Source organism: Meleagris gallopavo, chromosome 1, assembly GCF_905368555.1.
Source record: "Meleagris gallopavo chromosome 1, MGAL_WU_HG_1.1, whole genome shotgun sequence".
Classification (NCBI taxonomy): domain Eukaryota; kingdom Metazoa; phylum Chordata; class Aves; order Galliformes; family Phasianidae; genus Meleagris; species Meleagris gallopavo.
In genome coordinates, this window is record NC_139404.1 from 113,340,780 (window position 1) to 113,363,672 (window position 22,893).

General features: G+C 34.3%; 1 protein-coding gene across 15 annotated transcripts in view; it reads left to right on the top strand.

Annotated features, from left to right (window-relative positions):
* DMD (dystrophin) overlaps positions 1–22,893 on the top strand; it is a 1,154,126-nt gene that overhangs the window by 882,313 nt on the left and 248,920 nt on the right. For all 15 annotated transcript variants that reach the window (XM_085210257.1, XM_085210277.1, XM_085210286.1 and 12 more), the window contains 2 exons: positions 927–1,138; positions 6,945–7,099. In XM_085210257.1, coding sequence (XP_085066383.1) covers positions 927–1,138; positions 6,945–7,099 — 367 coding nt within the window. The remainder of the gene's footprint in view (positions 1–926; positions 1,139–6,944; positions 7,100–22,893) is intronic.

Genomic DNA, 22,893 nt, shown 5'->3' on the forward strand with positions numbered 1-22,893 from the left:
ATTCCTTCTTCCAGAAGAAATGAAGAACACCAATAGGTGGAGGTCTGCTTTCCCTGCTGAAGCATTTCTCATCCCTTTAGTCTTTAGCTTCCACCACTCTGGAATCAGCTGTGCAATGTGAGATGCATTGTTGGATCTATGATGCTGTGTTGGCTCAATGATTTCATTTGCTTTCAAGTATTCTAGGAATCTCTGTTCCCTTCCCTAAAAGATCTATGAATTTTTTGTGTAGTGAAGCAGTCTTAAAGAAAAGTAGTTAATACTGACTAAACTCAGGAAATTTATGTAGTTTTTAAAAAGGAACTATTTCTTCCTATAGAACAAAGCATTTGTGCTTTTTTTTTTTTTTTTGGTCACATTTTGTCTTGTTGGAAGACTGGGTCTCCTCATGCTTTACCTAGCAGATTTACTATGCTACTAGTGATTATTGTGTTCACCACAATCACATTTCTTTAAAATAGTGTTTTAGACAACCCTTGCAGTCTGCTAACATTTGCCTTAATGAATTAGGAAAGTGTAACCATTAATTATATCTTGCACAAATCTTTAAACAAAATTACTGGAGTCCCTAAAGGACTTGCTCTTCAAAATTATTAAGCCTTGAGTTCGTTTGGTAAGAATTAAAGATGATTGCTGTTCTTACTTCTCAAACGTGATTGTGTTTCTTAATGCTGTTTGAGTCATGAGCCAGGCATTTCTGTCTTCATATGCATCAAAACACAGAATACTTACCATAGTATCATTCAGTATGCTCTACAACAGCTTATCTGCTCTTCTTTTTAAACTGAGCTTAGTTGCAGATACAGCTGAAAAGTACAAGAGCTCTCCAATGTGGTAACTTCTAGAAATATTTACTCCATTTTAAAAAGAAAAAAGAAAAGGCTTTTAAGTTACTCAACTTTTGTTTATTCTTTATGTCTCACCAGTTGAAAAAATACAGAGCCAGTGGGATGATGTGCACGGATACCTCCAAAGCCGAATACAACAGCTTCATGAGATGCTAAAGGATTCAACACAGTGGCTGGAAGCTAAACAAGAAGCTGAACAGGTTCTTGAACAAGCGAAAGCAAAGCTTGAGTCATGGAAAGAAATTTCCTATACTGTGGAAGCTCTGAAAAAGCAGAACACTGAGCTTAAGGTCAGTACTAAGAAATAGGAATTTAAGATAAATAATCAAAATGTTGATAGATGATTGAAAATACTTCTGCTTGCATTAGTTAGATTGTTAAAGCAAATGTCCTCTAAATATTAAACACTGCACCTCTAAGATAAGTCACAGAATCACAGAATCACAGAATTGTAGGGGTTGGAAGGGACCTCCAGAGATCATCGAGACCAACCCCCCTGCCAAAGCAGGTTCCCTACACCAGGTCGCACAGGTAGGCGTCCAGGCGAGACTTGAATATCTCCAGAGAAGGAGACTCCACAACCTCCCTGGGCAGCCTGTTCCAGTGCTCCGTCACCCTCACCGTGAAGAAGTTCTTACGCACATTCGTGCAAAACTTCCTGTGCTGCAGCTTATGTCCGTTTCCCCTCGTCCTGTCTCCACATACCACTGAAAAGAGACTGGCCTCACCACTATGGCCTTCATCCCTTCCCATTTTCAACAAAAATTTATTAAGAAATTAATTTTCAAGTGTATGTCACATTCTTCTTGAATGAAAGTGGTTCTAGTAAGTCATAGGAAATAGCTGATTGCAGAAAAAAATCTCTTCTTCTCCAGCAGAAGTATTTATCATCTGTTTTGTACACTAGCCTTATCTGAGGCCCTGGAACTGCAGACTGGAGACCCTGTAATATTGGTATTTCTGTCTGCATTGATAGAGAAGTTGTGTACGTTGCCTGGAGGTATTAAAAGAAAAGGAAAAACTACAACAAGCTATTTTAAAATCACGTGTTTTTTGATTTGCAACAAGATAATCTCACTAAATTCAACCTTGGCAGGTTATTAATTACAAATAATCTGAAATAGCTAATTTTATGCCTTTGGTAAATATATTGTCACATTTTAGTGTTAAAATGTGAACCTCGGTTAACTTAATTAGCTGAACTATACCTCAAGCAATGCAGATAAACTCTAACTGTTTCATCAGGTTTAAAGTTTCTTGTTAACGAAATAGTCATACTTTGGTGAAATTTCTCATGAATAAATTTTGAGAACAGCTGTTTCAGATTTATAATATCTCATTTTCTGCTTGGGGAAAAACAAGATTGAAACCAATCAGTTGAATAGCCTTTTAACCTGGGTTCTGCCTTCATGTTAATGGAACATTACCTTTCAGTTATTCGGGAGAATAGTTACACAAATATTTTCTGATATTTCTCCTCTTCTGATCTGGTATTATTTTTATTATTTTAACTCCTAGCACTCAGGCATTTAGCTAAAGTTTGTGGACTTGATCAGTCTTATTTGCCTGATTCCTTTAATGCTGTTATACCACTGTGAAGGATAGTGGAGTGAGGTCCACATCACCTGGTTTTGCTGCTGTGTGTATAATTCCATGGTTGGTATTCAGCTATCTCAATCATCAGTTTCTCATTACATTTCTGATATTTAGAAGTAGATACAAAATCAGCTATTTTTTTCTTGTTTCTTTGCCTGGAGGAAACATTAAAGCTTTCATCATCATTTTGCTTTTGGACTGGGAAGTGGTTTTCTTCTTTAAGATTATACCATACAGATCATTGCTTGTGATGGTTGGGTTATGGTGAAGAACAGCAACAATTCCTCAGTAATGTATAGGAAAGAATTAGAGATTATGTGTACTACTGTCATTCAGCACAGAGAACTCACTGTCCTTCAGGAGAGATGCTGCCCAGTTTTTTGTTTAAGAAAAAAAAGAGAAGGGGGGGGGGAAAAAAAAAAGCTTTGAAAAAGTCAATGTCCAACCTCAACAGAAACACAATTATTAAAAAAAACAGCTGTTTTCTGCAAACTGTCTTACATCTTGCTGTATCTTGAGTGCCTTACGTCTTAAACACGAATTACACAACTAAATGATTGAAAATGTTATTTTAGAGATTAATTTCTTGTGTACTTTTTCTTAACAAGCATATATGAGATTTAGAAGAGGGTCATTTAAGTGTGTATGCCTTATGAAAAATCATGGAGTTTTTTTTAAAAGCTTAGTGAAGCAGAGTAAAAAAGATGCTGTTTTTCTTCTCCATCTCTTGGTAGAGAAAGTGTACTCGTATACTATTCATAGAATGTATCTCTGCATGAACAGGGTTTTTGAAAGGGCATTCTGTGAATTCTTTTTACTTCTTCTGTAAAAGAGAAGCAGCATTTAGGATATCAGTACCTTATGCCATTCCTGTCCCAGTGTGAATTCAATATTACACACTGTGTCCAGTTCCAGATATTAGACTATAATTATAATGTAGCTGTTAAAGGTGGTCAGGGTCATGGCTAGTCTTAACTTAATTTGCTTTGCCCTCATGATGATATGAACATCCGCAGGCTCTACTGTTCCAGGCATATGTTCTTTGTTTGATTTTCTCCCACAAGTCTGAAAAGTATTCACCTCTGTCTTAGAGAATCTCCTTTTTTTCTTTTCACAAGTCCTCATAGAGGAATTATCTTTGTCTGCCAGTAATTCCTATTGTGTCAATTCCCTCATGAAAGCTTCTCAAATGTGACAGCATTAGCTGTTGTGTTCATGCTCAAGATAAGGGGTCATGAGTTCTAAGCAAAACTGAAATCTTACTTGAATTTAACAGCTTTATATTTCTTCTATCTACCAATATCAAAACTGAAGGACCCAGAAATATATCAAGTCCTCAGAATAAGTGCTTTCCAGGCTTCCGTGCCAAACATATATATTTTGATGTCCCCTGAATAAGTAGAGTAAATACGCTGTGTTTTGGCTTGCTGTTCTGATGAAAACAAAGCTGTCATTTTATTAATTTCTATTGAGAGAAATAGAGATGTCAGTGTGAATCTTAAATGAATTCTTCAGAACATTCATTTTCTCAGCTTTGTATCACTTCACAATTTAATGTGAGAAAGTAGTCACCAAGTGTTCTGGTTTTTGTTGGACATTATAGGTCTGCCTAGAGACAGTGTAGTCAGTGCACAAGTTCTCTGCTGTAGGTGAACTCTGAGTCAGTGTTTGTGTTAATGCTTTTCTGTAGTGCATCTTTATACACGAGTAAATTCAGCAACACCTGTCCTTTGATTATTTATTTTTTACAATTCCAGCATAAAACTAAAATCTGTAACTAGTATATTTTCCCAATGATGGTTTTTAATAGAGTTTGACACACTCATTACTGATGTTTAAAAGAAAAAGAACTACAGACAGTGTAGCTGCTAATTAAAACTATGATTCCTTTGAGATAGAAGTTAGCTCAGAGCTAATTTGCTAAGGACTAATGCTTTTTTTTTTTTTTTCCATTTTCTTTTTTAGTTTGATATCCAAGAATGCCATGAATTCAATTATTAAAAAGAAAATCATTACAGTTATGTAAGACAGAATTTAATAAGAGTCTGATAGGAGAGACATTTATCTCAATGCATTGTTCTCAGGTGTGTGCACAAAGAGTAGAGTTGAAACAAGGTGTATGCTCATCAAAGTTGGTGAAAAATTACATACCAATTTCCAGTAAAGTAGAAAATCCAAATTGTTTGTGTTACAAAGCTCTATATCCATGTTTTCTTTCCTGAGCGATGATCTGGTGTTGCAACATCAGGAAGTTAATGGATTAGTGTTGAAGTTAATGGTGAGAATCAATGCTTTTGGAAATAGCCGTGTAATGGAACTTTCTGTATTTTTATTGTAAAACTGGGGTTAGAATGTTTTGTAAGGCTGTAAACATTACATGGAACTAGACAAAACTTATTTTCAAAGTAAAACTTACTGACTTAGTTTACAATACAGAAAAAAATGCTAAGGCATCTTTTCTTTGTAAAGCAGTGAACAGTCAATCTGATGAAATGCCTCTGGCTAGAAAGAAGTAGTAGTGTGCATATATAATATGAGGTGGAGAGAAACGTAGTGTATGATAAAGATTAATAGATGTAACTATGGAATGGATACTTGCTTTAAAAGACCCACTAACCTGAAATGATAACTTCTGTAAATATTATTTAATTTTGTTTTTATAGATTTTATTATGTGCAAATAAATATTAACAATTGCATGTTTATATAATTCTGTCAGAGAAGGAATTAAAAAACTATTTCTAAAGCAACTTCTGCCTTTATCCTTTCCAAAGGAATGCTGGTAGTTTTTGATATGCTTATCAATGCTCCTGACTACAGCTCCATACTTTACATGAGAGAATAAGTTACAAAAATTATTTAACCAGCTTTATCTTAGCTGCATTTAACATGTTTAGGTGGTTCTCAAAGAGTTTGTAGGCTCTTCCTAGTGTCAGATTGATAAAAACAAAATCTCTTGCTCAAAATACATAATCAGGTTGCTATCTTGGTGTTTGAGGTTATCTGGTGCACAGTAAATGTTCTGCTCTGACATGGGGGAATAATACAAGAAAGAGAGGAAGTAGATGTTTTCAGTTTCACGTTCTGGATGGGACCTAAAGATGGTGAAGCACCTTTTAACAGGCAAGGGCTTCAAAGGGGAAAAAATTATAATAATAAAACTCAGAACTGCCGCTATATGCTTTTCAAAGGTGATATCAGTTTCAGTCCCAATCTTAACCAAAATCAACCTAGAGACTTTCTGAGATGAAAGAATGTGTATGCAAAATGTTCAGAAAGTACTATTTTTTATTTAGTGTTCGGACTGTTTAATCAAAGACTGCATGTTTAACTTGAGCTTTGTGTGGAGAATTCATTATCAGAACCCAAACAGTATTTTATGAGGAGTACAACTTTGTACATGAAATAACAGTTGTTCTTTGTAAAGATTTCCTAACTTTGATTATTAAAGCACACCAATAAAGAGAGTCAAGTGTTACTGTTTGTGGTTTTGGGGGTAGATAGACTCTAGTGTTTACATTCAACTTAGTGCTTCTATTGGCAAATTCAGCCATCTCCTTTCATTTACACTGTCCCGTTGATTGCTTAGTTATAGTTTTTGCCTAGTACAAAAGTACAAGTAGAGCATTGATTCTCTTTTCTCTTTCATTTTGTTTGTTAAACATTATGGATTGAATACCTGGCTTCAGTGCATTTATATGGAAATTTTCTCCGAGGTAAAAGGCTAACAGTGAAAATACACAAAATCTGGTTTCTGACTGAAAGTTTATTCCAGATTTCCTGGCTTGCTGCTGCAGTGAAGCAGCTGGCCCAGGTGAAGGAACCAGGGCAGAAAGAAGATGAACAGGAGAGGGAAGAGAGAAAGAAAGGAAGGAATGCTTAAAATCTAAAAAGCTTTTTTAATAGTAAAAATCATAAATTAGCATTCTAAAGATACTGTTAGGCTTTCCAGTAGAATTTTGCTTTACTGCAGATTTTGTGTTGTTCCAGTAGATGGCACTAATTACATAAACAATACATTAAGACAATACATTAAAAAGGAATAAACATGAAAGCATTGGCATTATTTATTAAACCTTTAGTATTATTTCACATTATAAAGAAGAAAATTTGATGGAGCATATTATTTTATTATATTTTCCATCTCTGTGTTCTTCAGTATCACAAGTAGAAGAATTAATAATGCATTCATATATTAATGTCCAAAAAAAGAACAATCAGCATGCTAACATTTATCTGCCATGTTTTATTTGACATACAGTATTTCTGATGCTTAATCCCCTCAGAGATTAGCAGTAGTCCTGCTGTCTTAGACCTAATAGTAATAATAAAAATAATAATAATAATTAAAAAAAAAAAAAAAAAAAGAATCTAACCTTAGCTGTCACTCCTGAGGAAGTCCGTGTTTTATTTTTTTATATTGGTGGTATAACTTGCCCATCTCATAGTATGTGTGTAATTCTTTTAAAATAATCTTAGGTTTATTCTTTTTTTTTTCCAGCAATTTTCAAAAGAAATACGACAATGGCAAATGAATATAGAAGTTGTGAATGATGTGGCACTTAAGCTGCTCCGTGATTATTCAGCAGATGACACCAGAAAAGTAGAACTGATGACAGATAACATTAATGCAACATGGGCTACAATCAATAAGAGGTAGGACATAAATTCTGTTATTAGGTGTGTTGTTAAAATTCACTAACATTCATTGTCCTGCTTTAGTTGGAGATTATCAGCGATAAAAGTTTTGAGAATAACATGGATGCAGTTAGAAAGGTAAAGAATGATGACAGTTCTTCTCTCATATTTTGTAGACGTGTGTCTTTGGAATGCCAGTTAATTGTCTCACATAACATTTGCCTCCTTACAATTCTCCTCTTCTCTGAGCAGTTGCCAGGTAACTTCAGTTGATGGGTTATATATTTTAACCATTTAAAATGAAGCGTACCGTATTTCAGTGTACTATCTTTGCATCACAATTATACAGTGATATTGTTGGAGTCATAAACTGAGTCTGAAAATTACAGCATATCCTATTGAAGCAGGCTCAAAGTAGAAATGTTGTCCTGCAGCTTTGAAGCAAATGTATCTATAGTCAAGGAAGTTTTTATTAGATTCTTGATCACATTTTTGATTACATTTCATAGTCTTGCAGTGTTTTGTGTAGATAGCAATTCCTTACTAAAAGCAATTTTTGGAGCTTGTCACCAAATCGTGGATCATTCAATATGCAATCTATAAAATCAGAGTACTCCTCAGATAAAAATGACTTCCTTTGTAGTTGTAAAAGGGGGTTATGTAATTGTACACTGGATAAGATACATAAAAATTAAAGTTGTTTTAATCAGTTTAGTATCTTGGATTAAGTTTTATAGCTTATAACTGAAACTAAAACTGTGTTAGTTTTTAAGATGCTTTAATTAGAGTTTATTAGCAAAGCCAAAAAAGTTATTTCGTTAAATATACAATAAGTTCAGGCGATCTTGCATAATGGAAGCTACTTAAATCATTGATGACTAAAAAAAATTTTTCACACCTTTTTTTAAATGAGGTCTATATATATAATATATATATATAAGTATATATATATAAGTATATATATAAGTATATATATATATATAAGTATATATATATATAAGTGATATATATATATATATATATCACTTTAGCAGCATTTTCTTCTGAAGCAGGCTTGCTACTGACATAAAAACCTGTTTAAATGAGAAACAGATAATACTGATGTTTACTAGAAGAAAGCCGCTTCATAAAAAACAAAGAAACAAACAAACAAAAACTAATCTGAGAAATTAGTGTAAGCATTTAGTGAATATTTGCTTGTATTTATGTATGTTGTAATTGTACAATATATATATTATATAGCTCCTATAGCTAAATGGCAGTAGCCATTTTAGCCTTATTGGTTGTAGCTATATTTTAAAAATAATATTATTAAAAATATTATCTGCAGCCTAAGAAACTGGCTGGACAGTTTCTTACATGAGAAGGGCTGGATATCTCATGCTCAAAACTATACCCTGTGAGTAGGTAAATGAGTTGGTCAGAACGGTTAGATGTCAGAACTGAAAGGAATTGTTTTTGTCCGTGTAGAACTACAGCTGCTGTTGAGATAGCTTTGTAGTTCTTAAGACGAGCTCTAGCTGTGGCTGCAGTGGTTCCTCAGGTAGCAATTATAGCTAGGAAGGCATCTGTAAGTCTGTTGATGGTTCAAGCACAGATGCAAGTCCGTCTCATGCTGCTTGAATGTGCTAATTGCCATTGTTGCACGCAATCAGCTGAGTAGTATAGGCTAACAGAGATTACAGATTCTTCAAGAGACTCGGTGCAAGTTTTTACAAAACCCAGAGTTGTTCACAGCTTGTGTGTTTGAATTACTGGAGTAAACATTTCATGGCTTAAAAAAGAGCTCCTTAGATGACTGAGTTGGCATTTCTTATTAAGAAGTACAAGAGAGTAGGATTGAACTTGCAGATGCAACTGCAAAACTAGGATTTTGTAGGTTTTGGTTACTATTAAGAGTTTTGTATATAATGTTCCCAAGATTTCCCAGGATTTGGGAACTTGACAAACATCACATTTGTCTTTCATGAAAAGCTGTTAAACATGGACTGAACTGAAGTTTGCAAAAAGCTTGAACTTGGGAGCCCTTCTGAACCAGCAGATTTATCAGTTTTGTTCCAAGCAGTACCCAATCTTTTTGGTCATGGTGTTGGCTCCTGAGTGAAGTCTTGAAGTTTTTTAACAAAGATGTTTTGTTAAGCAACTCTGGAAAGAGAAGATGGACTCTGTGAGTCTTCAGATGAATTAAATGCCAATTTAATAGTTGTATTTTGTACTGTTGTCCTGTTTTGTTTTGTTTTTCTTCCCTTTCACTTCAGCTCTCAACAGATTTGTTGGGATGTTTTTGGTTTTTTTTTTTTTTTTTTTTAATCTATAAGGTAATATTTGCTCTGAGTAGAAAAAGGAGACTTGAACTGTTTATCACAGGCTACAAGAAAAGCTAGCTCTCCGTTTAGCTGATTATCCAACAATTTCAGATATATCACTGAGTACTACTTTAACCTAGACAACAAGTAGGTAATGCTCTGGTCATTCAGTGACCTGGTAGTGATGTAGAAATATATTCCAAATAATCTTGGCCTTGTCTCCGATGTTTTTAGAAATAAATTTATCAGTGCTTATTCATGTGCTGAGTTTTGTTTCATCCTCTTGAATCCTTAAGTCAAATGACCTAATTATTTTGTGCATATTTTCTTTTGAAAAGAATTGATGTGTATGACACTGTTTTCATGTGGTTTACCTCTAACTAGCCATTAATATCAAAATTGAGTGTTGGTGTGAAAAGTGTAAACACTCCTTCCCATGTACCAAATCAGTAAAACAACAGGCAGGCAAGCTGCAGTGGTACTGCTCTTTGCCTGTTGGCAATAGTTCAGCCAAAGCAAGTTTTTCAGTCATTAAGGCAACATCTGCCAGCTTGTGTTTTGTTTTGCTTAAATAGATTTGCAGCTGATTGCTGTATGTTTACCCTTAGACTCACTATTTTGTTTTATAACATTGAAATATAACAAATAGCATTCTAACTTCTTTATTAGCTGAGTTCATGAGTATTTGATTGTGGCTTCACTTTTGTTTCAGACAACGCTCCTTTTTTTAATTTTTGTTTTTGCTGTTGATAGTGCAGAGAGACATTAAAGGCACATGAACCGATCAATTGGGCGAAAGCTAAAATGACTTGTAAACAGGACTCTTCTTCTCTTTAAAAGCATTAGCTTGCCAAGAAATGTCTATTTTTAAAGCAGAAACAATTGAGGAGAAAGCAAGCTATATTGCTTGTATTAACAAAATAAATATGACAGTTGAACTAAAATGTTCTCGAGAGAAAAAAGCGCAATGAAGGAAACAGCTATTATTCATTTACTACATTTGAAAATTTGGATTATTGTACTTTTATGTTGCTTCTTTCATTTGTAAGCACATTTTATGTGAATTATCATATAAAATATGAAACATGCTTAAAATTGCTCCATTCTTGGGAATCCACCAAATGTGTATAAATTTCACTAATTTTAATATTAAGCTAAAAACGTGCTTAGATCATTCTTAAATGGAGCATATATTACAATGGTAATTGCATACATACTCTGAGAATTGCTTAGGTTTCCAACTCAGCACTGTGTAACAGGCACCTTCAAATATTTGTGTCTTCCACAAGTTCCCATGCTCAATGTCAATGGAACTTCTGGCTGCCTGCCATGTGTTTACCAGCTTTTACTGCTCAAGATGCTTTTCTGGCTCCTGGGATAAGACAGGATGCACATGTCAGTCAAACTATAAAAAATAATTTTTTTCTCTACTAGAGGGCATAAGCACTGAAAATCATATATACGTGTTTATATATATCTATATGCGTATGTAGATATATGATATATAGAGAGACAGCTTGGCCATTCTGCTGGAGAACTGTGCAGTGTACCTGCACCATTTTGGGAAGACATCTCTAAAGAGGTTATCGTTTGTTCATTTAGGCTTGGATTGCTGATAAGAAAGAATTATTATACTTTTATTTAAAAAAAAACTAACATATCCTTTCTTTTAGATTCTCTAAGCCAGCTCCGTATTTTTCTTTCCATTCTTTCTCTGTTTTGAGGGTTGATCTGCATTCCTAAAATCAGCGTAATTCCATGGACATGAACAGCTATTAAATTTCTTTCTGCAGACACGCATTATTTGAGTGCAGTGAAACAACTAAATTAAAAATGTTAGTGACCATGGGAACCTTGCTTGTACTTCTGTGCCTGCAGTTGTTCCGGCTATGGAGCTGTATTAGTGTGAACGTGAGCAAGAAATCTATACAAACATAAGACCTAGGGTAAACAGGATACTGGTCAAGTGTCCCATGTAAATATCCTGATTTTAACAAGCTACAGTGTAATAACATTTATTTTTTCTTCATATTGATGATTTTTTGATTGTCTTTGAAACAATTTGTGAGAGTCAAGAAAGTAGATATCTTACTGACTGCCTTTTACAACCAGTATGTCATGCCAAAACTTGTTATTCATAGCAGCTTAGCAATAGATTATAATTTAAAACTGCAAAGACTGCTAGAAAGCATTGCAATTGTAGGACAATCATCTTGTTTTGTAAGAGACATTGATACATGTTAATATTGATTCAGTTTGTAATTTTAAAAAATAAATTTCAATTTAAGGTTTTGCCACGCACTGTCTTTGAGATCTTTGCTTATTTTTGATTCTATAAGAATTTGAATTCTTTTATTCAGTCCATAGAAGAAACCTTGTTATATGAAAGCAAAACTTTGCAGTGTCAGATAATGCATCCAATATTGTATTAAAGGATAAATAATTTTATATATCCTCATATCTGGGGAACTAATGTAGCCCTTTTGACAAGTCTTTTGAATATGAGGAGAAACTAAGTTGCGTTGTTTATTGTTGTCATTTGTTTGCTTATAAAAAGCATTCAATCCAGACAAAAAGGTACAGAACTTCTTTCATTTTCATGAAACTCGTTTGCCTCCCTTCCTCAATGTAGCAGTCTGTGCTTCTCCAAAGCTTCTCTCCAGCAGTTTCTAATTAAGAATTTATCAACATTCACCTTCCTGTGATGTGAAAATTGTTAATGCTCATGTAAAACATTGTTCATGTTTTACTGTGTTAAATATCACCCCTCAGCATTTCCACATATATTAAAGATTAAACCAAATACAGATATTTAGGGAGGATTGTTTTATGATGATAGACAAAATATTGTTACCTATGTGAAAAGCAATCTACTAACTGCCTATGCTCTGAAACAGATATTTGCATAGAAAATACAACCTCAAGTTTGTCAGCAGTGACATCACTTAACATTGTTGCATCATTTTTTCTTCACAATACCTGTACAAATGATGACATTTCAACTGCTTATAGGATAATATATAAAAGGACATAAATACCATCTGAAACTGATTTCTTGAAAGTCATTTTGTTTGGTTGTGTTTTAGTTTTCACCTTACTTTTTTTTCCACTCAGCTGTCTGCACTTTTTCTATAGCAATGCCACCAGTATGCAGATCCAAGACGCAAAGTCAATTGGGGGTGCCAAAGTTTGGTTTGTGAGAGGAAGGTCTTGGATATGCAATGCTTTCAAAAGTCTGATAGGGTGAACAGAAAAAGCAGAGCTACTAAGAATGTGGCATGATTGGTCATTTTTACCTTTATGATCATATCCCTATGATTTTGAGAATTTGTTTGAGTATTGGGGAGGAAAAAAAAAAAAAGTGTTCTTGAGTTATTTTAGGAAAGGGTAGCATCTGCATTCTACTAAAAGAATCTGTGGGACTTCGGTGACAAGTTTCTTAAAACTTAATACCGGTGTGAATAAACTGAATGCCCCTGCCAGTTGAATAGATACATCTGTGAGCAAGAAACTCTATTACTCCCAGAAAGGCAATAGATCATCTGGAGTTTTGCTGAGTCCACATAAGCAAACAGAAATAACCTCTAAGAGAAAAGTGGCACTGTTTTAAAATTCATTTTGTTCAACTTATTTGTCCCACAATTGGTTTGCTGAGGTTTTTTAGACTTATGAATTCAGTTGGCTTACAATTTAGTGGGATAGGTTGTTAACTGTAATCCAGTGCTAATGATTTCATTGCAGAAAATTAGAGAGGATGACAGCACTGACATTTCTCAAAGAGACCTTTAGCCTCAAATACTGAAAGCAAGTCAATTATTTAAACTAAGCAGAAGAACCTGAAGTAGAATATCTGAAAGATCATACCTCACTGCTCAGACAGTTACGTTTTTCCATTTTCATTTATTTTCTCATTCTTGCTTTTATTTTGGAGTGAAAGTAAATTTTACTTCTTTGTTTGTATTTAATCTGCTAAACTGTATTCCTTTGTTATGCAAATGAAACAGTTACCATGCTATAGTGTAACCCAAGGGGACAAAATCCTTAAATAGTTTACAGCAAAGCATTCTAAGTGGAGAGCAATTTCATGCACTAACATGAATTATATTCACAGCTTAATATGGAAACACTGCCTAGAATTCTTATTCTTTTGCATCCATGGGAGGAGCAGAAGGAGCCATGTACTAAGGGAGCTACGAGTAAGCCTGATTTTGTGAGAGAAAAAGAAATGTCTATTTTTGTACTTATTCCTTTTGGAAATTAAGACAAATGTTTTTTTCTTAAAGGTAAGATTTTCAGAAGAGAGTTTAGAGAGTTTTGGTCTCTGTTTCATCAGCAAAAGAAGCTAGTGCTCTGTGCCTGCAAGTCCAATCTTTATTTCCTGCTATTCTGCAGATAAATTAGCAAACTGATTATTGTTCTCATCCAGAGCCTATTGCAACAAATGAATGTCTTTTCTTTCCCCTCAGTAGGCATCTTATCAGGCTTCATGTCCTTTAAAACAAACAACTGAACAGAAATTAATAAAGCTGATGGACTAGCAGAGTGCCAGCACAAAGGAATTTGACCTTAGTTGTCATTTTTTGTTTGCATTATTATTCTCATGATGTCCTTGTTTAGATTTCTCCCGGTGTTTTCTATGGAATTTTTTTACAGACTGCTCCATTCCTATTGCAGGCATTGGTATTCCATTGTTGTTCAGCTTCTGATCAGCTCCTATACAGACAGTGTAAGCTTTCCCCTCACAGCCTTGTCAGTCACACTCTTAACTGAAAGAACCATTCAGTCTGCTTGGTAAATCCTTGATCTCCTGGATGTTGTCACCAACTGTGCCTATTTTATAACAGTATTTTTTGCCTTTTCTGTTTCTCTGAGTTTCAACTTGGATCGCACGTTTTGTTGTATAAACTAACAAAGGAATTGACAGCGGACAATGATTTTTTTCTTTCTGGATAAGAATCAGTGGCAAGAGGGGCAAATTGTGACTCTTCCTGGCCAAAGCAGAGGGAAATGGCAAAACAGAGTTAGAAATGTACTATTCTTACATTCCCTCTAATATGGGTGGTGAGAAATCATTGTTGAAAGGTGACATTAAACCCATAGACGTAAGGGTAAAGCTTTTAAGACATCCCTGGTGCCTACAAAGGGAAACGGAAAGAAAGCAAGGAACTTGTGAAAAGGAAATGTGCGGTATGTTCACCTTGTTTAGCATTCAGTATGCATCACATCTTTACCATTACCCAAAATTTAATTGTACTGTGCTACATTCCCTGACAAATTTAAAAATGCAGAGCTCTTTCTCTTCCGCTAAATATTATATGCCCTGCAAACTATAATAATAGCTCCTGCAAATGATAAGAAATAGTAGGTCCTGGAATTACCATTTTAGCTGACATGCCTGCACATTCATCCTTTGTACAAAAGACATAATCAGTTATGTAGCTGATATGTATCAGCTAAGAACACTAGTGCCCTGCGGCAATGAAATGATACAAGTCCACTTTTTTTTTTTTTTTAGTATTATTTTTATCTCTTTAAAATGTGTTTTGTATCTTTGAGGCTCCATTTGTTCACCTGACTTAATATATGGTTAAAGCAAATTTATTGGAATTACTCCAGATGCCATGCTTGCAAAACACATTTTCCACTTTCTGTATTTTGTCTTATTAGTATCTTGTTTTCTTTTTTTCTTTTTCATGTTCTTTAGTATTATTTATATACTTCTTTATTTTTCAATTCAATTAAAATTAGACCTTAGTCTAATTTTTTATTTCTTTTTTATTTTCTTTTTTATTTCTTTTTTGGTCTTGGTTGTACTCCACAACAACACAACTTATGATTTCTCTGGTTTGTTTTGTTGCTGTTTGATTGTTTTGTTAATTTGTTTAGAAAAAATAGAGATGCCGCTGTTTATTATTAATAATGGTGAAGAATTCAGTAATTTCCATCAGTCATAGTGTTTAGAACATGGCTGAGATTGATACTTCTAACTATGTTAGTGAATTATTAATAATCTCTATTGCTTTGTTATGAGCCGTATACTCTAACTGCTTATGAAAGGATGGATTTTTTTTGTAATAGCTGAACTATAAGTCTCATAAGTGTAGATTTACTCCAAAGGATGGAAAGGAATTCGTAAAACCATAGAATGGCTTGGGTTGGAGGCGACCTTCAAGATATAATACCAACCCTTCTATCATGGGCAGTGCTGCTACCTTCCAGATCAGGCTGCCCAGGGTCCAGCCTGGCCTCGAATGCCTACAGGGATGAGGCATCCACAAATTCTTTGCGCAACCTGTTTCAATACCTCACCACCCTCTAAGTAAATCATTTCCTTGTAATATCTAAACTAAATATCTTTTAGACCATTCCTCCAGTCCTGTCACTATCAGATCATAGTAAAAAGTCTCCTCCCTGCTTATAAGCTCCTTTTAAATATTGGAAAACTTCAGTGAGAATGGAGCCATCTCTTCTGCAGACTGAAGAAGCCCAGCTCCCTCAGCTTTTCTTCACAGGAACAGTGCTCGAACCCTCTGATCATCTGCGTGGCCCTCCTATGGACCTATCCTATAGCTCCACGTCATTCTTGTTGACCACACCATAAATCCATCCAATCTCCAGTGAAGAGTATGTACAACAGAGCTAAGATGGGCATAACATTAATGCCTATTTTTTTAGTTCTACTAATCTTTCAAGTGCTGGTGTTTATTCACATCTTCATTAAGCAGTTGGTCTTGATTTTAAATACTTAATTTCTTCAAAGCTACAGGTAGTTCAGAACCCAATAGTATTAACAGTGTTCTTTGTAGGGGCTGGTATTTGGGATGCATCTATATTGAATCTTTCTGCTATCACATTCCTGATAATTCATACCATCTGAAATTATCCAATTATTCTTCCTTGACTAACCTAAGAAAATTTTCCATCTTGGTCTTCAGATCCTTTTCCTAATGGTTAATTAATGCACTGAAGAAAAACTGAGTGCATCTCCCTAGCACAAGCTCCTAGTGTTCAAGATTAAACAATATTTTCTTTGAGTATATTTTTTCAATCTATTTTGTTTCATCCAAGACATTCTTGCAGCAGAACTTTGTCTCCCTGCCATGATTCTTGAATCCTTCTTGTGTAGGGACTTTACCTATGGATAGTAAAAATACTGCTTTATTGTCATTTTCATCTTTTCTTTCAATTAATTCTAATACAAATTTTGCAAGTACATCTTCAAAAATACTTAGGTCCTTACTGGACCATAAAATATCTATTAAAGAAATCTAGATTTGCATTTAAACATGAATGCAGAAATCTCTTTGAGTACCCATATTACATAGAGGGCTTCATTTCTGCTCCTGTCCAAGAATGATTGAAGTGCAGCCGCTTAGTACTTTGTTGTTTATATGTGGTTCCACTTTCTAAATGTATATTTGTTCGTGTACTGTCTGTCTGTGGAGGGGGAACATTTAGCTAGCCATAAATATTAAAAGTAACTGAATACTATTACATTTTGTGTGGTGTCATCAGCACTTTGCTACATGTATGACATGGTTAGCTTGAACTGTGTTAAGTGAACTAGTCATATTAAATTTGCTAGAATACTGTCACTACTTGATATTTGGGGCTACTAAAATTAGTAAGATAAATAAGCTGCTCTTGTTCAGGTTGTCATTTCGAGTAAGCTGTGGCACATGAGACAATCAGATTTGAACACAGTTTTCTTCAAAATATTTAAGCATTTCAGGCAATTGTGACAAACTATTGCAGGCATTGGACAACAGATAACAGGACTTCATTTTAGATCAAAGGTATGCATAGTCAAGAAAGAACTATATAAATTACTCCAATAAATCAAAATGTCATATAAACATATTAAAAATCCATAAAAACAATGTGTCATGGTAATGCCATGTGTCTTTGATAATATGTATTTTCTTAAACACTTAGTATTTTTAACCGGTAGGTAAAATAAGATTGTACAGTGTGTATATATGCAGTATATATAAATAATTCAGTAAAATATGAAAAGTTAGAGATCCACGGCTGTTTTAAAACATGGAATTTTTGATGGTCTATTCTAATAGTGCAGAACAATTTTATGGCTTATTTGTATGCTGTCTTGCACACATACCTCACTGCAAAGGCAGAATGGAATAGATTAAGTAATGCTACAAGCTGTTGTTTTTTTTTAATCAGTAATGCATTTATACATCTATTTGTTTGCATTTTGAATAGAAAGGTTAACAAGTTCTCTGTGGTTCACCTGTGCATAACTAATAAATGTATTAATATCGGTTGAACTTTGTTTTTGTTAATTGCAACACAAGGAAGCTCTCTCTAGTGTTTACTTGAGGACAAGCTTAATAATAATAAATAATAATAAAAACTTAGTTTACTTTCTCACGATTATGTTGAGAGAACCTGTTTCTGATTTTTAATGTTTTACTTTAATTTTCTTCCTGTTAATTGTTGACATACCTCTTCTAATCTGATTTCTAGGAATCATTTGTAGTGCTAGGATATTAAAAAAAAATCCGTATAAACAGTGAGGTGGACTGAAGGGCCTGAAGCATCTCCTATGTGAGGAAAGGCTGAGTAACCTGGATCTGTTCAGCCTGGACAAAAGAAGACTGAGGGAGGATCTGATTAATGTTATAAATATCCAAAGTGGGTAGGGAAATGGATGAGGCCAGGTTCTTTTCAGTGGTGTGTAGTGATAGGACAAGGAGTAATAGCCTAAAACTTGTATGTAGGAAATTCCATACAAACATGCAGAAGAACTTCTTTACAGTGAGAGTGACAAAGCACTGGAACAAGTTGCCCAGAGAGGTTGTGAAGTTGCCTTCTCTGATATTCAAGACCCATCTGGATGCCTATCCGTGCAACCTATTGTAGGGGTTCTCTTTTAGCAGGGAAGTTGAACTCAATGATCTCTTGATGTCCCTTCCAACCCCTGTGATTCTGTGTAAACTTCCTGAATGGCCCAGAGAAGGTGGTGATTGGTGTCGTGAACACTTGTTGGAGGCTCTCTTAGTGGAGTACCTCTAAGTTCTATGCAAGATCTGATCCTAGATTAGCATTTAACATTTCATTAGTGTTTTGATTGAAGAGACAGAACGTACCCTCTACATGTTTGCAGATGATACAACTGGGAGAAGTGGCTGTTATGCCAAAGGATCATTCGGTCATCCGGAGGCACCTGGACACCAGAAAGGGACTTACAGGAACTGTTCTCTGTTCCTATGACCAAATACGCGACTGTTTCTCTATTAACTTCTTAAAATGTTTTCTACTGCTCATTTCTCTCAGAATCAAGTTACTTTCTTTTTTTAACTATACCATAGTTAAAAGCTATGTTATTTTCTTTCTAATGAATAGATAGTGCAGAGAGAGGATGGAATTCTTTTGAACTTTTTTTTTTTCAAAACTATTTACCTGCAAAAATATCCATAGTTAAGTCTTGATATTTCTTGAGGCTTTTCATATCCATGAAATGGATGAGATCTATTTTTTTGCAGGATCATTTAAATGTATGCTACTCTTTTTTTCTTAAATCTTATTTACTAGAAATGGTTACATAAAATGATTATCAAGTTAGTATTTTAGAACGTATTGCCATGCCATTTCACCTTTGAAAAACTGTAAATGTGAACATATTTTCTGGAAGATGATCTGGACTGAAATTTTTCAGCTAATTGGGAAAGCAGAACTGAAACGAAGACTGCCAACCAGATTTTGATCGTAAGATTTGATGATGATTATTGTGTCAAATAAAATCACTTCTGGGGGCTTTGAGCTGACAAGAGTTAGGCCTTCTATTTAGAAATAGCAGCTAGGTGGAAAGGAATTATTTTTAAAGGTGAGCTAAGTTCCTTCTATAAAGAAAATAGGCTTAAAGAACCCTGATCTTTTGAAATGTCATCTCACATACAAGTTAGTTCAATGTTCATTGATGCATCTAATATACAAGACTGTTTTGAATTTATCTGTTAGTTAAATAGCAGGAAATATAAAGCTATGCTTCCTTAAAAGATATTATGGTGTACTTCATTGGTTTCTTTCAATGAGTTGAAGATAGAATTATGAAACCATTTCTATGAACAGATTTGAGAACAGGTATAACTATGTTAGGAAAATAAGATGCATCTCCCTAAGCCTTGGATAACTTATTTGGAGTGTATAGAAGACTCTTATATGAATGATTCCAAAAAGATGAATTACAAGCCAAATCAGGCATATTTTCAACTAATCAATCAACTGATGATTATTTAAAAGCTTTTTGAAGTAGAAGAAAACGTCAAAATAATGTGCTGTTTAAGAGTTACATTTGGAATAGGGTCAGAATTGCATAGGAGCATGCAAAATTTTATGTATATCCACTTGTGCCATGTGTTTCATACACGAATAGTCAGATCTCCTCGCTCCCAAACTTAGTGTTCTGGTGCACGTGAGCCTGTCTAAAATGTCCAGAATTGCTCTTTGATGGATTTGTCTGCTAAGAATTTTTACTTTTAGAAATTTATCTGAAAAAAAGAGTTAAGGTAGTAATGGTAGAACTACCACAAAATGTCTCATTCCATTTGAAGTTTCCTCAGTGAAGTTAGGATTTTCTCTGAAAGGTTTTTATATCAAACACTTATTGAGTTCTACTGAACTGAGTGAATGTTTCCTGAACTCACTGAATGTGGCTCTGGAACTTCATAATATCTATTTTTTGTTTAATTATAATTATATGATCTTCAGAAAACTAGATCTCTGTTTTCTTCCAAGTTCTGTAAATATTCCATAATGATCATTTGTTGAGTATTACTCTGCATTTTCATATTACCTGCAGTTATATTTCTTTTTGTATTACAGTGTTTCTGCAGCAGCACTATTTCAATCCCACTAATTCCTTACTGTGGGGAATTTACTCAATTTCAGATTTCTGAAGGAATCTGAAACTTGAATAGTAAACAGTAATTACATATATAAGATATAGAGTGATTCTTTACAACTAATATTATGGTATTAGATTATCAAGATAAGAAACAGTAGACAATCTACCCTTTCTCTATCTTATAAGGATGCTATCCAGGTTTGGTTATCACTTCTTCTGACTTAAATATCACTTTGCTGGACAATGACCATCATCTTTTTTTATTTCTGTTTTTAGCAATTCTGTGTGTATTAAAATGCACTGATATAGCAATAGGTTTTTTCAGATATTTGGAGTCTATCTTATAGCATCTTTGTGTGATGTGAGTACTGTTTCAGATCCAGGTTTTAGGGAAGGAAAAATGATTCGTTACATAGGTGTTTATTTAGTTTTACTGCCACTTAACATGAGATGATGAAATTAGAACTGTAAGTGCTGCCAATGAAGCTTTCCAGTCTAGAAACTGGGGCTTATTTCTCTTGAACAGCAGCAAATCACTATTCTGCTGGGCCACAAACCTCAACTCTCAGAGGTTGCAGTTTTAAATGAAATCTGCACTAACAGTTTAATAGTATCCTTTATGAGTCCTAATTGATTTCATGTAATGCCATCAGTGCATTTTATAGTCTTATTAAATTGAGTTTTCTACAGTAATTAAGAGTAGGAAAACAAGTGCCTTTGGAACTCAATTATTTTCATCATCAGCTTTAATTGCATTTCAGTGTCTTAGAAAGCCAAGATTGTATCTTAACAAATTATATCTGAGTAATTAATATGCTTTTTGTGACATGGCAATATTGACTGTATTGGAATCTCAAAAAATGAAATGTTTTGGGATCCAAGGAAAAACATAATTCATAGTATCATAGACTGTGAAGTGTGAAGAGGACCTGATGACAATAACCTCCTCTTTCCTTTTTTGTTTGAATAAGAGACCATTTCTGTCTGTCTGGTTTGGATTTTAGGATTTCTTCATTCTCTGACTTCTCTATTTAATGCGAATACTGGAATTATTAAATTCTATCTCCCATGTTTTCTTGGAACATTACTCAAATCATACAGAGAATTAGACTGTAATCATTCTGTGAGTTCAAAGAATTTGGTTTTGGGGAATTAGAGTATTTGAAGTTCAGACTAAGGACTATTAAATATATATATATCTATCTTGTTTGAACGTTACTCTGTTCCTACAAGTCATCTTTAATGATAGTTTGTGTGTCGACTGTGACAGTTGTGTGCTGTTTTTATTCCCTTTTCTTTAACTTTGTAATTCTTAACATTTCCTCTCTGGAAAATGGAGGAAAAGGAGGAAAACATTTCCTCCTTTGCTTTACTTAAAAATTTATTAATGGATAAGAAATCCCAAGTAAACATAAACTGTTTTCAGTAACATAAAACATAACCTTAAATGAGTTTTTAAAGGAATTCAGATGATCTGTTCAGTTCCAAAAGGCCAGTGAGGGGTTTTCCATATCATAGGTCCTCCGCACTGATATCAGCAGATGCTTGTTTGAAAAGAAGTTATTTAAAGTACATATGTGATTTTGTGCTCTAGTGTGCAATATTTCCTTTGCTTTTTGAAACCCTTCTCAGTGTGATAAATAGTGGTGCAGAAGACATGGTGGATTAATATCCAATGTTGATCTGAAACATCATGGATATATATAACTTTCCTCCTTTATTCCTTCTCTCTCATTAAATATCAATGGTACTTTGATAAAGAAAATTAAAGAACAAACTGTCTAAATTCAAGTATATGCTTTTCAGTTGCTTTAGTGTCTTCAATAACAAAGAGATGAGTTCAAAGGAAAATGCTATTTATTTAAATTATTTTTGTTAGTTTCCCAAAGAGTCTGAATACATTAAGAAAACTGTGATAAGAATAGAAACAAGCCAGCCAATGAACAATATTAAAATAAATAGTTTATCTGTTTTTCTGAAATAGTTTCTGTCTATTGCTGCATTCATTTTCTTAAGTACATAAACACCAGACACATGTTATTGTAATGTATTTTCAAGTTCTGCAGTTTTACAATAGAAAAACTTTCAGGGGGAAAAAAAAAAAAAACGAAACAAAACAATTGCATCTTGCTTAGCAGAGCATTTACGTACTCTTTTAGGTTTTCCTTCCTACATCCCAGTAGATCACTGGATCACAATGTCAAAACATAAACGTGAGTGAATAAATGTGTGTAGAATGTACCCTGCCAGTGGTGGGAATCCTTTTCAGATGGCTGAATCAGCGGAATGGTGCCTGAGCTTTCTCCTCAGGCCCCAAGAAGGGCATTTTTTTCTTGTTCATTCAAAAATCTTTCCACAACGATACAAAATCTTTCTTCCTCTTCAGTTCTCCACCTCACCTGTCTTCAGGGAAGTATTATCAGGGATAAAGATCAGACAGAGATTTCTAGAAGACTACTTTTGTCTTTTTAGAAGTAGATTTTTCATCAGGCTTGTCACTTAGTCTTTACGTGAAAGGACAGAAGCACAAAATAATAGAAAAAACTTGAGAGACAATCTTTCAAGTTCAAAATTCTGTAGCAGCACATAAAAGCTTTCCTGGTTCCTCACCCAGAACAGTGAGAACCAAGAGCCTCTGG